The sequence below is a fragment of the Sander vitreus genome, chromosome 2, assembly GCF_031162955.1.
Source record: "Sander vitreus isolate 19-12246 chromosome 2, sanVit1, whole genome shotgun sequence".
In the NCBI taxonomy this organism is placed as follows: Eukaryota; Metazoa; Chordata; class Actinopteri; order Perciformes; family Percidae; genus Sander; species Sander vitreus.
In genome coordinates, this window is record NC_135856.1 from 270760 (window position 1) to 284265 (window position 13506).

At 40.1% G+C, this 13506-nt stretch overlaps 1 protein-coding gene across 1 annotated transcript; it reads right to left on the minus strand.

The window, feature by feature from the left end:
- Positions 1-533: 533 nt before the first annotated feature.
- On the minus strand, positions 534-3107 carry LOC144530789 (stonustoxin subunit beta-like). Its single transcript, XM_078270522.1, has 3 exons — positions 3021-3107; positions 2636-2705; positions 534-1138 (listed from the first exon to the last, which is right to left on the minus strand). Exons 1-3 carry the CDS (start codon positions 3105-3107, stop codon positions 534-536), a joined length of 762 nt encoding a protein of 253 aa, XP_078126648.1.
- Between the last annotated feature and the right edge of the window lie 10399 nt (positions 3108-13506).

The window sequence follows — 13506 nt, forward strand, 5'->3', positions numbered from 1 at the left end:
AAGTACTGCCCCCCGTGTGAAAAGCCCTCCTCTGTTGAAATCATGAGAGAGTTAATGTCTGTTGGTAACTAAATGTAAACTGTATTTTAAACCCACAACGGCCATCTTAGCAATCATTCTTTAACCAGATAATTCATTTGTTATCACAGTGAAGTTAGCAGAAGGATACATGTGAGACTACAGACGGTTTTATACAAAACACACATTCTGTTTATGGAAATAAGATTCATTGGATTATATGCAGAAGAAGAATAAAACATGTTCTAATGAAGAAAATACCTTAATTGTGAAGGAACATCTTTATTCTTTGATTTTCAAACTGAAACAGATTTACATTTGTTGAAACATGTTGAACTCATCAAGTCTTTTTTATGTTTAAACCTTTATGGAAATAAATCACTAACAGCTGAAGCTGCTCCAATAAAAGATGATTACAGTGAAAATCACAGTTTATACACAACTAGTTTTCATCCCTGAGGAGATCATTTCAACATTACTAAAGAAGAAGAACATTTCTGACATTAAAGACACAATCAGTGAGACAAAGTGAAGTCTCGTCCTCCACCAACATTTAAACCACAGGACAGGAAGTTGTCTCCTCCTTCAGAGAACACAGAGACATTGAGCAACCATCTGACCAGAACCCAAAACCCAGGATAAAGAGGTTCAGTGAATGTGGTGTTGAAGGTGTGGAGGTGGATCAGTGAGTCAGAGGAGACTGAGTAGAAGGACAGAGAGCCAGCAGGACAGTCCACATACACTCCTACTCTACCAGAGTCAGAGGAGGAAAAAGGGAGGTCAGTTCTTTTGTGATTGTGCCAGACAGAGTAACAACCATCAGAGCAGAACAGACTCCAGGACAAATCATTACATCCAAACCAACAGTCTTCACTGTCTCCACTCCTGTTGATTCCTCTGTAACTCACTGCTACACGGACATCTCCTCTCATCTCGACCTCCCAGTAACAGCGACCAGTCAGAACATCTCTACACAGCAGCTGAGGACACCAGCGGTCAAACCTCTCTGGATGATCAGGATATGGCTGATCCTCATCCACCCATGTTACCTTCCTGTTGTTGTCAGACAGTTTGAGTTCTCCGTTCATTGTGTTCATGTCCAGTGTGAGTTCACAGGAATCTGATGGAGAGAAGGAGACACAACACAGCAGCAGTCAATAACATCATTAGTTAAACTTTAGTTAATAATTAATAACTGGTTTATAAAGCAATATTATATTATATATTAAATATTATCAAATAAAACGTAATTAATAGCTTTAAAAACTCCTTATTAACCGTTAAGAGAAACTCACACACTTACATTTCATCAGATCACGCCTCTGCACCCTGGAGGAAGAAACACAGTCAGAATGATTTTCTATCCAACATGAGTCCTAACTGCTGTTAGACATAATGCAGAGTTCCTCAGTTTGTCAGAGAGACAGAGAAACTCATCTCAGTTAACTGGTCACTGGTATCTAAGAGGAAAGGGAAGATAATCTAGAAATAATAAGAGACACAGACATCACTGATCTGCTCTGGTTTTAATTAATGTCCTCCCACATGATAAAACACAATGTGAAATATGCACGGAGACCTTTCTGCTAATCACATTGTTTGTTGCAGTACTCTCTGAGACATCATTAAGTTGACCTGATGACAGAAAGTCAGAATTACTACAATGCATCACATTAATTAATGTCTGAACCACATTTATATACATAAATGTCAGAACAAGATATTATCTCAACACATTTAGTAGTTGTTGAGATAGTTCAGACTTGAACAAAGCGGTGGACTGACATAACTATCCCTAGAGCCATGCTGCTAACAGGACTAAAATGAGATTGATTTTTGATATTTCCATTCTAAACTTCTGTATGTGTTTCCTAACTCAGGCCTACTCTCTCCTCTGAACAGAAATAAGAAGTTCTTCAGCTGAAGGACAAGAAATTAGAAGCACCTGCAGAGTTTGAGCTCTTGTTGTATGTTCATACCTGAGAGGGTCCAGTCTCTGTTGTGGACCAGCAAGCAGATTCAATCCTCTCAGAAGCTGTTGGATCCACCCCACTAGAAGATGAAGAAGTCATATTTTATTAATCCAAGGAGGATGAAATACATTTTTCATTTTTCAGTTATTTTAAACATTACACACACACTGGCCGAGGCCACACACATGTAAACAGGACCTAATTAGTGGACTGCTGTTTTGAAGCCTTGAGTTTGACAATTTGGCCATTGCTGGCTTAGTTTTTTGCAACCAGATGTGATGATTTTGGACGAGAGAGTGGAGGATGATGGGGCCAAGCCAATGTTGTTTGCCAGTGTTGTTTATGGTGTTGCTACAGTGGTGTGTGGACATCCAATGAGAATATAATAATAATAATAATAATAATAATAATAATAATAATAATAATAATAATAATAATAATAGAGAGATGTCAGTCAGACAGGCAGAGATACCAGCTGCTACCATGGCGCTGATTGGATGATCGTTAGTCATTGACTCAATGTTTTTTTTTTTAATTAAGAAACCGCTGCTTTATGTGACAATGCCAGAGGATTAATCAGTAAACTTGGTGACAGACAGATTCAAAGGTCTGGACCCAGGCAACAGGGGTATATAAATACAGACCTGGAGCCTCAGCGATTTGATCCCTCTGAACCTGCTCTCCCGATGCCATGCCTTTTCCTTCCTTTTGGTCCTGGAAAGAGAAAGAGAAAGAGCCAGTTACACAATGATAAAAACAATGATTTGCTGCATTGTGTCAAAAAATAATAAAATGCCAGAACAACTACTGACGGTGCGTAGGCTACTGCACATCAAACTCAGAACAACGAACAGCGAAGTATGTGACAAATTCTAAAATGTTACAGACTATTTGTTCCTTAATAGGCATACATACTGTAAATCACAATCATATTAGGCTAAATATAGGCTACCATCAGGAAAAAGACGCAGAGATTAGATACCGTGTCTCTACCTTATGATGATTTCGGTACACCAAACGTAGATATACGCTCTGGAGTTCAGCTGATAAACTCTGCCATGAGACCCTGAATGTCAGATCATCCAAAATGTCTTTGTGGACGTGAAGCAGTGCCATGTGTGGAAGTCTACTCTGAGTGATAGTGCTACGGAGCCAGGTTTTCAGGCGGCGAAGAGTTGAGAAAGACCTTTCGGAGCCAGCAGTAGACACTGGTCAACAGAGGCACAAGTGGATCAGCTGTTCCACTCCGGGGAAGAGATCAGCTGTTCCACCCCGGTGAAGAGATCAGCTGTTCCACCCCGGTGAAAAGCCCTCTTGTTACTAAAATTATCCCTCTCTTCATCCCACACCCCAAACATGACATACAAAATGTCGTGGAACAGAAACAACAACCAGAGATATTTATAAGTGATCATTTTATTGTCATCGCAGTTTGCTAACAGGAGGTACTGCCGCACCAACAGGGGGTGCGGCAGTATCTCCAGCTCCCCTACTTCCCGCGCCACATCTTCAAATGTCTCCTGTTTGCAGCCATTAATGTGAATATTAGGAATTATATGATTTATTTTATTGACACTAGCCCGGGGAAATGTCAAGGCCCAGGCACTGAGCTTTGAATATAAAAAAGTTGGAGTACTTTGAAAATACTGCTTTGTTCTAATTGAAAATATTATCAGAGAAGAACAAAATCATCTGTGTCTGAAAACACCCTCAGACCCCAGAGAGATTATTCAGTACTCGTATCGGCAATCGGTATCAGCAAGAACCCAAATGTAAGTACTTGTACTTGATCATAAAAAAGTGGTATCGGTGCATCCCTACTTTAGACCAAAGTTTCTTGAAGAGGCAAATTGAAACTTGCAGCTCCTTGCAATGCTTAGGCCTACAGCGTTCTGAAAGCTGCCAGTTTACACCAATGAGACAAGACTGTGTATCATCTGCATAGAAACGACTCTCTGTACATCCCGTTGACGAGGGAGTCATTTGGTGACTCTTTGAACAACGACCTCTGGCTTGAATTGCTGTTTTTTACTGATGAGCGATTTAGCGGGCAGTTATCGAGACTTCGTATCACTTTTATTTTAAAAGCTAACTCCTCTTAAATCTTCCCCTCGATAACCCTCGTTCTACTATGCCCTCTTCTGCCGTACAATTAACACCAGTTACTGTCAGTGGAGCGGATGTTTTGGCCTATATTAAAAGGAGTTATTTCAGATACTTTCCTGTCTTTTTATTTTTTAGAGAGACACACACGCCCGTAATAAAGGGCCCTCGCCCGGGTCAGGGAACCCGGAGACAAGGCAAGAGGCTATGATTAACACCGTAGATGTCCCCTATCCACAGGCGTTTTAACCTCCTATACAGAAAAAGTACTGCCCGAGGGGAGCTTTTACAACCAAATCATTTTCAGCAATACTTACAGTTTAAAGCTGCTCTCTGTGGAATCACCAAAAGCTCAAATCCGCTGAAAAATGCAGTCTCCGATGAGCTGAGAGGAGGCTTGCTGTCAAAATCGGTCCCCGCTGGGTTACAACTTACCCAGCAAAGAAAAAAAGATCAACCAACTCGTGCCTGTCGGCGAGTTACCTCTTTATATTACATATACTGACTGGTTTCCTGGCCCAACACGAGCTCAGGTATTTTTATTTATTTTATAAAGAAAAGCACAGCTAACACAGCAGTGTAAAATCCACTACACTCAAAACCAATCTGATTCTATGAGTTTCCCTCCGAGTGCTGAGAGGTTTAATAAATCTTCTAAGTGTCACTGCCTCAAGGCACGAGGTACCCTATTCTGTCCCTAAGTGCCATACTCCGTACCGGATAGGCTCGACGAGTGTTCCCTCCCGATTGGAGGCCATGACAAGTGCTGTGAGCACGAGGAGTCTGGTCCTGGCCTAAAAAAAGAGGTCCTTTTACTTGCAAAGCTTCTCTTCTTATACATACATTGGTCAGTGCACTCCCGTGGCTTTGCAGGGGATGTCTTTACCACTTCATATGGCCTTATAGGGTAATATCATTTAAGCAGACACAGGTTAAGAGACGTGTGCAGGGAGGACTTTTTTCATGTGACAACTTATACATTTCACAATAACCGTTCACAGTACAGAAGGACAGAACAGGAACTGGCGCTCCACTCATGACCTCTGCACGACCCTCACACTCTGTCAGGCAGTCACACAGCAATCCACACATACATTTCTAAATATGTTTCTAAGCAAAAATTATAGTAACACTAGCAGCATAGTTTTCAGCATGATTACATTTCTAAAGCAGTAATGCAGGTTTAACTTTTTTTTTGTTCTACACAATCCATCTCCCTTCTCTCTCAGAGGCGTTTACATACATACAGGATGTGCAGAAATGAGTCAACAGTTTGTGCTCGGTCATTTCTTCTCGCACCTCTCTACACACACTGGGTGTCACGTCTTGTCACTTGACAAAATGTACTGCACTCTCTGGAACACACTTATATGCATTAATATAAATGTAAAACAGATTAATATGTTTTCAAGCACTCAGCAGATTAATATATCTTTAGCTGTTTTTGGGTTAATACATTCTATGCAGCAATATAGCTGTTAGCTGTTTTTGGATTTTCAACTGAACCTCCGTTCAACATTACAGAGGCCAGTTCCTGCTGGAAGTGAGGAAAAGGTGACGAGATTCATTTTTAGAGACCTAGGTGAGATAAATTGTATTTCTATCCGGAGAGACTGCTTGTTTAAAAAACAGCGATGACGTCTTTGATGCCTAGAGTATATGAGTGTTAACCCTAGTGGCGGGACAATCAGAGAAACAAATAAATGCAAGTAGGTCGATAGGAAAAGGACAATACGTTCCTTGTCTTGTGGGAAGACTACTGAAATAAAAAATATCTGCCTAGAACAGCAGAGAAGAAACCTAGTTGGGATAAATTTAGTTTCCTTGACCAGAAAGACTACTTATTTAGATAAAACGGTGATGATGACTTTGAGTTCACTGGGACAAATCACATATAGGTAAACATTGTAGGCAACATACAACCTACATTATGTATCTACTATAAGGTCCCAGTGACAAGACCATCAGAGAAACGAAGCAAAAACGAGTGGTACATATTTTTTTATACTTTTCTTACTTAGGTAATATTTATAATGGAATATTTCTGGTAACAGAATGTTTTTACATTTTGGAATTAGTACTTTTACCTAGGCAAAGAATTTGAATACTTTGTCCTCTATAACTATCCGTATGAACCTTATTGAATTGACTAACCCTAATGTAACAACATCTTTGAATAGATGATGTCATAGATCAGAGTTAGAAAAGCAGTGTGTTTAAAGGTGCTTACACACCAACCAGACGGCCGACCATCGGCAGAAAAGCCAGTCAGACTGATCAGTCGGCTCCCCGAGGTCCAAAAAATGCCTCAAAACACACTGAGGCGACGCCGACTTGAGTGTACGCTCTGCACATGTGCGAAACGTAATACATCTCCATAGCAGCAGGCGGCGCTTCTCTGTATTGTTTCCCAGAAAATGAAAACCGGCAGCTGATTAGACGAACGCGTCACGTGGGTCTTTTTTCTCCAGAAATTCACAGCCAGACTGTCATGGCGTCTCGTTCAGATTACGATCTCATATTGTACTAAAATAGCTCACTGAAACGTGTTTCTGAAAACATCTGAAGAGAGAAACAGGCCGTGCAGCTGCTGAATCTGTCTTCATTTCAGATCAACAAAGGTCAGTTTAACAGATTTTCGTCAGATTTTGAGCGGATGAGCTCGTCATTTCTGGGTGAGTCCCGACTGCCCTGTCTCCGACTGAGCATGTCAGGTCGGCCAAAATGAAGGCCGACAGCTCCTCTGATGGACGACGGCACGGAACACACCGAACAGACTCCGACACCGACCTCGCCAGACGGTCCGACGGCCGATTATCGGCTCTGTATGTCAGCGCCCTAAAAGCAAAAAGGAGAACTCCTCCTTTCTTCAGAGAACAGCCGAGGGAGGGGCTCGCTAGAGAACACACACACACACACACACACACCCAGAGATAAGAGAAAAACATGAGTTGTGTATGTGGAATTTAGGTTCAGCAATGAATTTGATACACATTTTTGTTATTAATTATATAATGTAATATGCTCCCATATCAGGTAACAAATTGGATAAATAGACTTGAAATTAGAAGTGCTTAGGTTTGCTCTACTAAGCCTAACAACTTTAATTCATAATGATTTTTAGAAATACCAGACAGCAAATCGTATTATTTCGTCGGGGAGAGGCCGACAGGGAAGGCATCAAACCCGGCCGGTGTTATGTCCCTACTGGTTTCTACACTAACTGGTTTCCACACTAACTGGTTTCTACACTAACTGGTTTCCACACTAACTGGTTTCTACACTAACTGGTTTCTACACTAACTGGTTTCTACACTAACTGGTTTCTACACTAACTGGTTTCCACACTAACTGGTTTCTACACTAACTGGTTTCTACACTAACTGGTTTCCACACTAACTGGTTTCCACACTAACTGGTTTCTACACTAACTGGTTTCCACACTAACTGGTTTCCACACTAACTGGTTTCTACACTAACTGGTTTCTACACTAACTGGTTTCCACACTAACTGGTTTCCACACTAACTGGTTTCCGTATATTGTGTTGACCTAACAGCAGCAGTTGTTGCTGCATCTATCGCCAGATTCGTCACACAATCACAAACATATTACTGGTGATTTTCAGGTCGCTTCTCATATCTATTGCTGCGAATATGATTGTATGAATGAGCACTACATCGCAGCCACATAAAAATGGCTGCGATAATACAAAAATACAATTATTGCAAGTTTGCGTCGAGCTGGTTTCGAACGGTCGAAAGCCAAAAAACATACTCTTCATGTCCACAGCTCTACACTGCGTGCTACTTGAACGCTGTTGGCTTTTGTTTCCAGTAAGCATTACTGAACTATGTCAGCATCCTGGTAACAGTTTGTTTTGGTTTTATCTGAAACTGGTTACTCCCATAGGCTGTAGAAAACGGGTTACTCTTAGAAAATACACGATCGTATTTATCATGATTCTTTGACCCTGGGCTTAGGCAGTGGTTTATTGTGTCCATGAGGGCCGCACAGAGAGAAACATATGGCCTGAGCTCAGTGCTCCTTAAGTCATTTAAATAACGTTATATATGCTGTGTTGGAGTTTGATTAGAACCATAGACTGTAAATATTAGTCTATGATTAGAACATCGCTTTGGATAGAATAATTCGATAGACACACAAGCTCAAATAACACTGTACTGCAAGCACAGAGGTATGTTTTACTATTTACTGCTAGAGCAGCTTCCCTGTAAATCATTACATCCATGCCTTCAGAACTTGTGGGTAGAATATTACCACTTGTATTCAACTTTTCCTGGCTCAGTGGCTCGCTCGGCTCGTAGGCCTACTGTATGTTTACAGTTTTATCTGGGTTAGATTGTCACTATTTAAAAAAACATTTGTGGGGCTGTAATGTAGGCTACAGTGGTCAATATAGCCGTAGCCGCGAGGACAGAAACGTGATAAATACGTTCGGGTATTTTCTAAACTAAACCCAGGTAACCAGTTGTTTCAGATCAACTCAAGACAACATGCTACCTGGCTGCTGACGTAGTTCATTAATACATGACTGGAAAGCAGGAGATGCATGAGCCTTGTAGCTCACAGTTTAGAGCTGCTGTTAACAGGTGATATATGTTTTTGCCCTTGTGAGATCGAAACCACCTCAACACAATCTTGCAATCATTATATTTTCTTACATTTCTTTTTTGTATGTGGCTGTGATGTAGTGCTCACTTATTCCATCATATTCACCGCAGTAGATCTGGGAAGAAATTTCAAAATCACCAGTAATATGTTTGTGATTGTGTGACGAATCTGGCGATAGATGCAGCAACAACTGCTGCTGTTAGGTCAACACAATATACGGAAACCAGTTACTGTGGAAACCAGTAGGGACATAACACCGGCAGCCGCCACCTGTCACGGCAGATTGTGGAGCTCCTTAAGTCCAAAACTGTCTTACCAAATTTGCAATTAGCCATTAATTTTAGTAAAACGGCCCATATTTGAGCTTTATACAGTGGATTTCTCGCAGAAAAAAGTCTCAGAAGTGAATTTAGTGATGAAGTAGCAGATGAACAATGTATAACATTTCTGAGATCTGCGTGACCTAGATTCAGAAGACCAGCTGGTCTCAGATCAGTCAGTGGCCTGTGTAAATGTTGGGCGTGACAAAGAGAGAGACTAGAGCCAAATAAGGAGGAGTTGAGATTCTCCCGTTTTCAGCAGCAGTTTCAAATAGTGAGATTTGCAGATGAAAGGGATGTCAATGGGACTTTGAGGTTCTCTGTATGTCCTAGTTACCTCCAAACTGGCCTTATTCCACTTGACATTAAGATGACAAGGTAACATTGGGTTAGCATTCTATCACCCCTTTAATGGCTAAACCACTAAAACAGATTATTTATATATGCTGCTTATTGAGTCATGAGTTCTGTCATGCCTCAAACAGGAGGGATATAGTTGCAATAATAAATAAGGTGTTTAAAAAGTGTTCACATCATTTCAATTTTAAAACTACTCTAAAGAATTTTTTGGTTTTAATTTTGTTTTGATTGACTTGCACTATTTGCAAAAACACATCCCCTAAGATAATCTGAGGCCTAAAAGAGAACAGTTTCCAAAAAACAGTGTTTCCTTTTCAGCATATTTGTATGGATTTTATAGAGTTAAACCAGAATCAGGGAAAGAAATGCTGTTTTATAATTATTGATGTTAAAATAATTAGAACATTTTTCCAAGTGATAATATTGATAAAAGAACAAATAATGCTTCTTGGAGTTCTGTTTTGTGCCACACAGTGCCTCGTATGTGTCAGTCAGGTCTATCTCACTCCCCCTCCAGCTGCAGGACCGGTGACAAACAGTACCTTAAGAACGACAAAAACCACCACCACAGCACCTCAGACCACAGCACAGCTAGACACGATAAAGGTTTGTGGTCTGACTACAGTTCTGGGCCCAGAGGGAAAGGGATAGTGGACCAGTGCTAGCTGTATGGTTGTGACTTCAGCATCTGGAGATGTACTGTGCAAACCAGAGAGCCAGCTGCAAACCACATGCCCTACCCAAAGCCTTGATGAACATTCTGTGAGGAACTGATGACGCTGAAATAAGAAGGCTTCGGAGGGGTCAATTATATGACCCCAACACCTGCTTCACCAAAGAAAAAGACACTCAATCCTATCTGGAAGTACCACCGAGGTATTGAGATCAACATCTGATTAAAAATGTTTAGTATAGACGTGAATGCTTAATGATGTACAGTATGAGTAATGTACTGAAAAATTGCAGAATTCTTATTCATATACTAATAATAAATATATTAATATAATAATGTTGTATTATTGATGCAAAAGTTTAAGAAAAGGAGGGAATGTTGGAGAATTTTTTATTTACATACTTTCATTATTATTACAGTTCTCGTTAACTGTTTGCATAGAATAATATTATACTGAATACTCTAAACAAGATAACTGGAGCCATTGCTTGTCTCTGTCCAAAGCACGGTGTGTTCCTGAGGGCATACATGCCCTCCCAGACCAGATAAGACGTCATCGACTCTGACAGATAACAACTGACGACACCAACTCTTGTATCACGATTTATTGCATTTACACTTGATATTATAAAAAGCAGCTGAGAGCTTTTCGTTAGGTCACTATCTGTACTATTCTGTAGTGTGGAGAAGGCTTCCTTGTTGGGTTCTCAAGTAAAATGAACTTTAGTATGTCTTCAGTGGTCTCTGTCTATTCTTGATAACGTAATTATTCTAACACTGTGTCATGTTGCTGTATATCATGTGTAGACAACAACATGTCAGTTTTCATATTTGTCACATTAGGCTGACTTCCTGTTGTCAATAGGTGGTACTATGACTTTGACTGAATTTGTATGTGTGGATGTCTTTGGATCTGGACACTCATCCAGCATGTGAAGTTTGGGGCAGAATGGACTATGAAAAGTCAAATTACAAAAACATCTTGTATCATGTGGAAACATGCAAAGTTCCTGCCCACGAAAAGACAAAAGTTTTGCAATCTGGTATCATAAAAAGTCTTGACCCTGCTGACCCAATTTGAGAAGGAAGGGTTGAATCCTCTAGGAGGAGTTTCAACGCAGTTTAGAGTCACAATAGTCGGAGGATTATACCAACCAAATCCACAAACCCTCTACGAGGAGTTTGATTAAATTTGCATAAAATACATACAAGTCAAAGTCACAAATTCGAAATGGCCGACTTTCGGTTGGGCCGAGCTGAAAATATGTCCGGAATGATGAAAGCAATGTGTGTACCAAATTTTGGTGATTCAGCACTGATTAATTACTGTATGCTATGCCAATGCTTTACAAATGGTAGTCAATCCTTAACTAATGAAGCAGTATCAGAAGAGAGGGTTTGATTTAACGGTATCATTGGCACAACAGTGATGCGGCTAAGACCGAGGCGCTTATACAATAACGCTTACCAACAAAATAAAAGTATATATATTACAGTATTATAATCTAACAGTATTCATATTGTGGGGCAATTTAGATGACTGGCCTGTTTAGTCAGCCAGTCAACGTAAGCTAACGTTAGCTTTGAAGAGATCATGGGATTTCCCAAACTGAATAATTACCACAATATAAACACCAAACTGCTTTTAAAACTAAGATATCTGCTGAAAAAAATAATTTCCCTCCTGTATGTCTGTGAGATAGCACCATCACCGGCACAGCTGACCCTAAACATTTCCAATGAAAGTTAACTCCAGAGCGTCGTTTAATCCGATGAATCACGATATATACTAGTTGGAGAGATGTGTGTTCCATTGTGGTTCCTGAATTACTTACATGAATAAAAATGTTTTGAAACAGTTTTTTATTTCAACTCTGTAATGTTGACAGAGAAATGGCGGAGTGATATTTTAAGTGATGTGCCCGGTGCTCCAATGGCTCTGGGTGTGCTGTCATGCTGATTTGAGCACGCCATGTCTAGTTGACCAATCAGATTGTCTGGATGGATCTACTTGTATAATCATTCATCAATAATTAACCACTCAGTATGATGCATAATACAGTCACTAATCATTAGTGCTTGAATCACAGTTAACTAACAGTTGTTCCTCCTTTATTCCTCAGTAACTACCTACATTTTTGTGTACCTTATTGTCCTTGCGTCTCAATACTCGAGCCCTAATTATTATTTCACATTTTCTCTTGCTGAAGGGCCCCTGACAGCTGAGCTGCATGAGGAAACCTTTCTACTGTCCAGTTAAACAGTGACACATCACAATGTGATCAAAGTGATCCTGATTATCAGACATTTACAGATTCCTCTGCTAGGATTCTCACCTGCTGAACTCTTCAGGTCGACTTACAGACTCTTTCCACCTTTGTGTGTCGAGGAAACACTGGCAGAGACGAAGCTGATCTTTATTTTTCTTCCTTGTCCGTCTGAGTGTCTGTGTGCATCTGATCCGAGGACGCAACACACCTTCATAAGTTCCAAGTCTGAAGTATATAAATACGTCAAACCCTGTCCAACCCTATCCTGAGGGGAAGGGCTAATCATTGCTGTTTGTTACTCACCTGTGTTCAGTGTTGGAGATGTGTGATATTGTGATCTAACAGGTGTCAGACACATTTAAGCTGTTACACAGAGTTTTATTTTATCTTATTTTTAAATAATATATTTAGCGCATTAAGCATGACCAGGGCAGCAGCTGGGAACACAATCCAGGGAAATTTACAAGAAAGCACAAGAACTCTGGGGAAGAAGCTAAGTTAGTAACATGCATTTATGGAACATGAATGTACACAGATAGAGGGAGAGTTATAATAAATAAATAAATAAATGTCATAATCAAACTGCATTCATATTCTTAATATTTAGTTGACAAATGGATCTAATTCTTGTATAAAGAAGTACCTATTAAGGGTTTTTGATGGGTTATCTGGTTTTAGGATTCTTAGGGTTAACAATCCCTTAAGGGAGGAACATGAAGTATGGGTTTGTAAAGAATTGACTTTCATAGTCTATGATGTGACTGTCAGATTTTCTCGACATGTGCACATGCACTTTTTTTTATTAATATAAAGGGTTTTGTTATGTTTTTGTGATTGATATGAGCAGAGGTCAAAGTGTTGACTGCCAGCCAAACAGCCTCATTTAAGTCTAGCCTACGGAAAACACCAAAAACTACTTGATGATTGCGCAGTAAGTATTAACAAGCCCTCTGAAAATGCTGCATTTTCTATATAGGCTACAGTACGCCACAAAATAATAACTCGAGGCCACGCAGTAATTTTTCTTCTGTTTGTGATGTTCCGGGGCTCTGTAAAGACGCTCTGCAAACACACACCAAAACAGGCAATGTTGTCAAAGTAACAGGAGGAAAATGCAGCCTCACTGTAATTTACAGTTAAAAACACTTCTAGAAC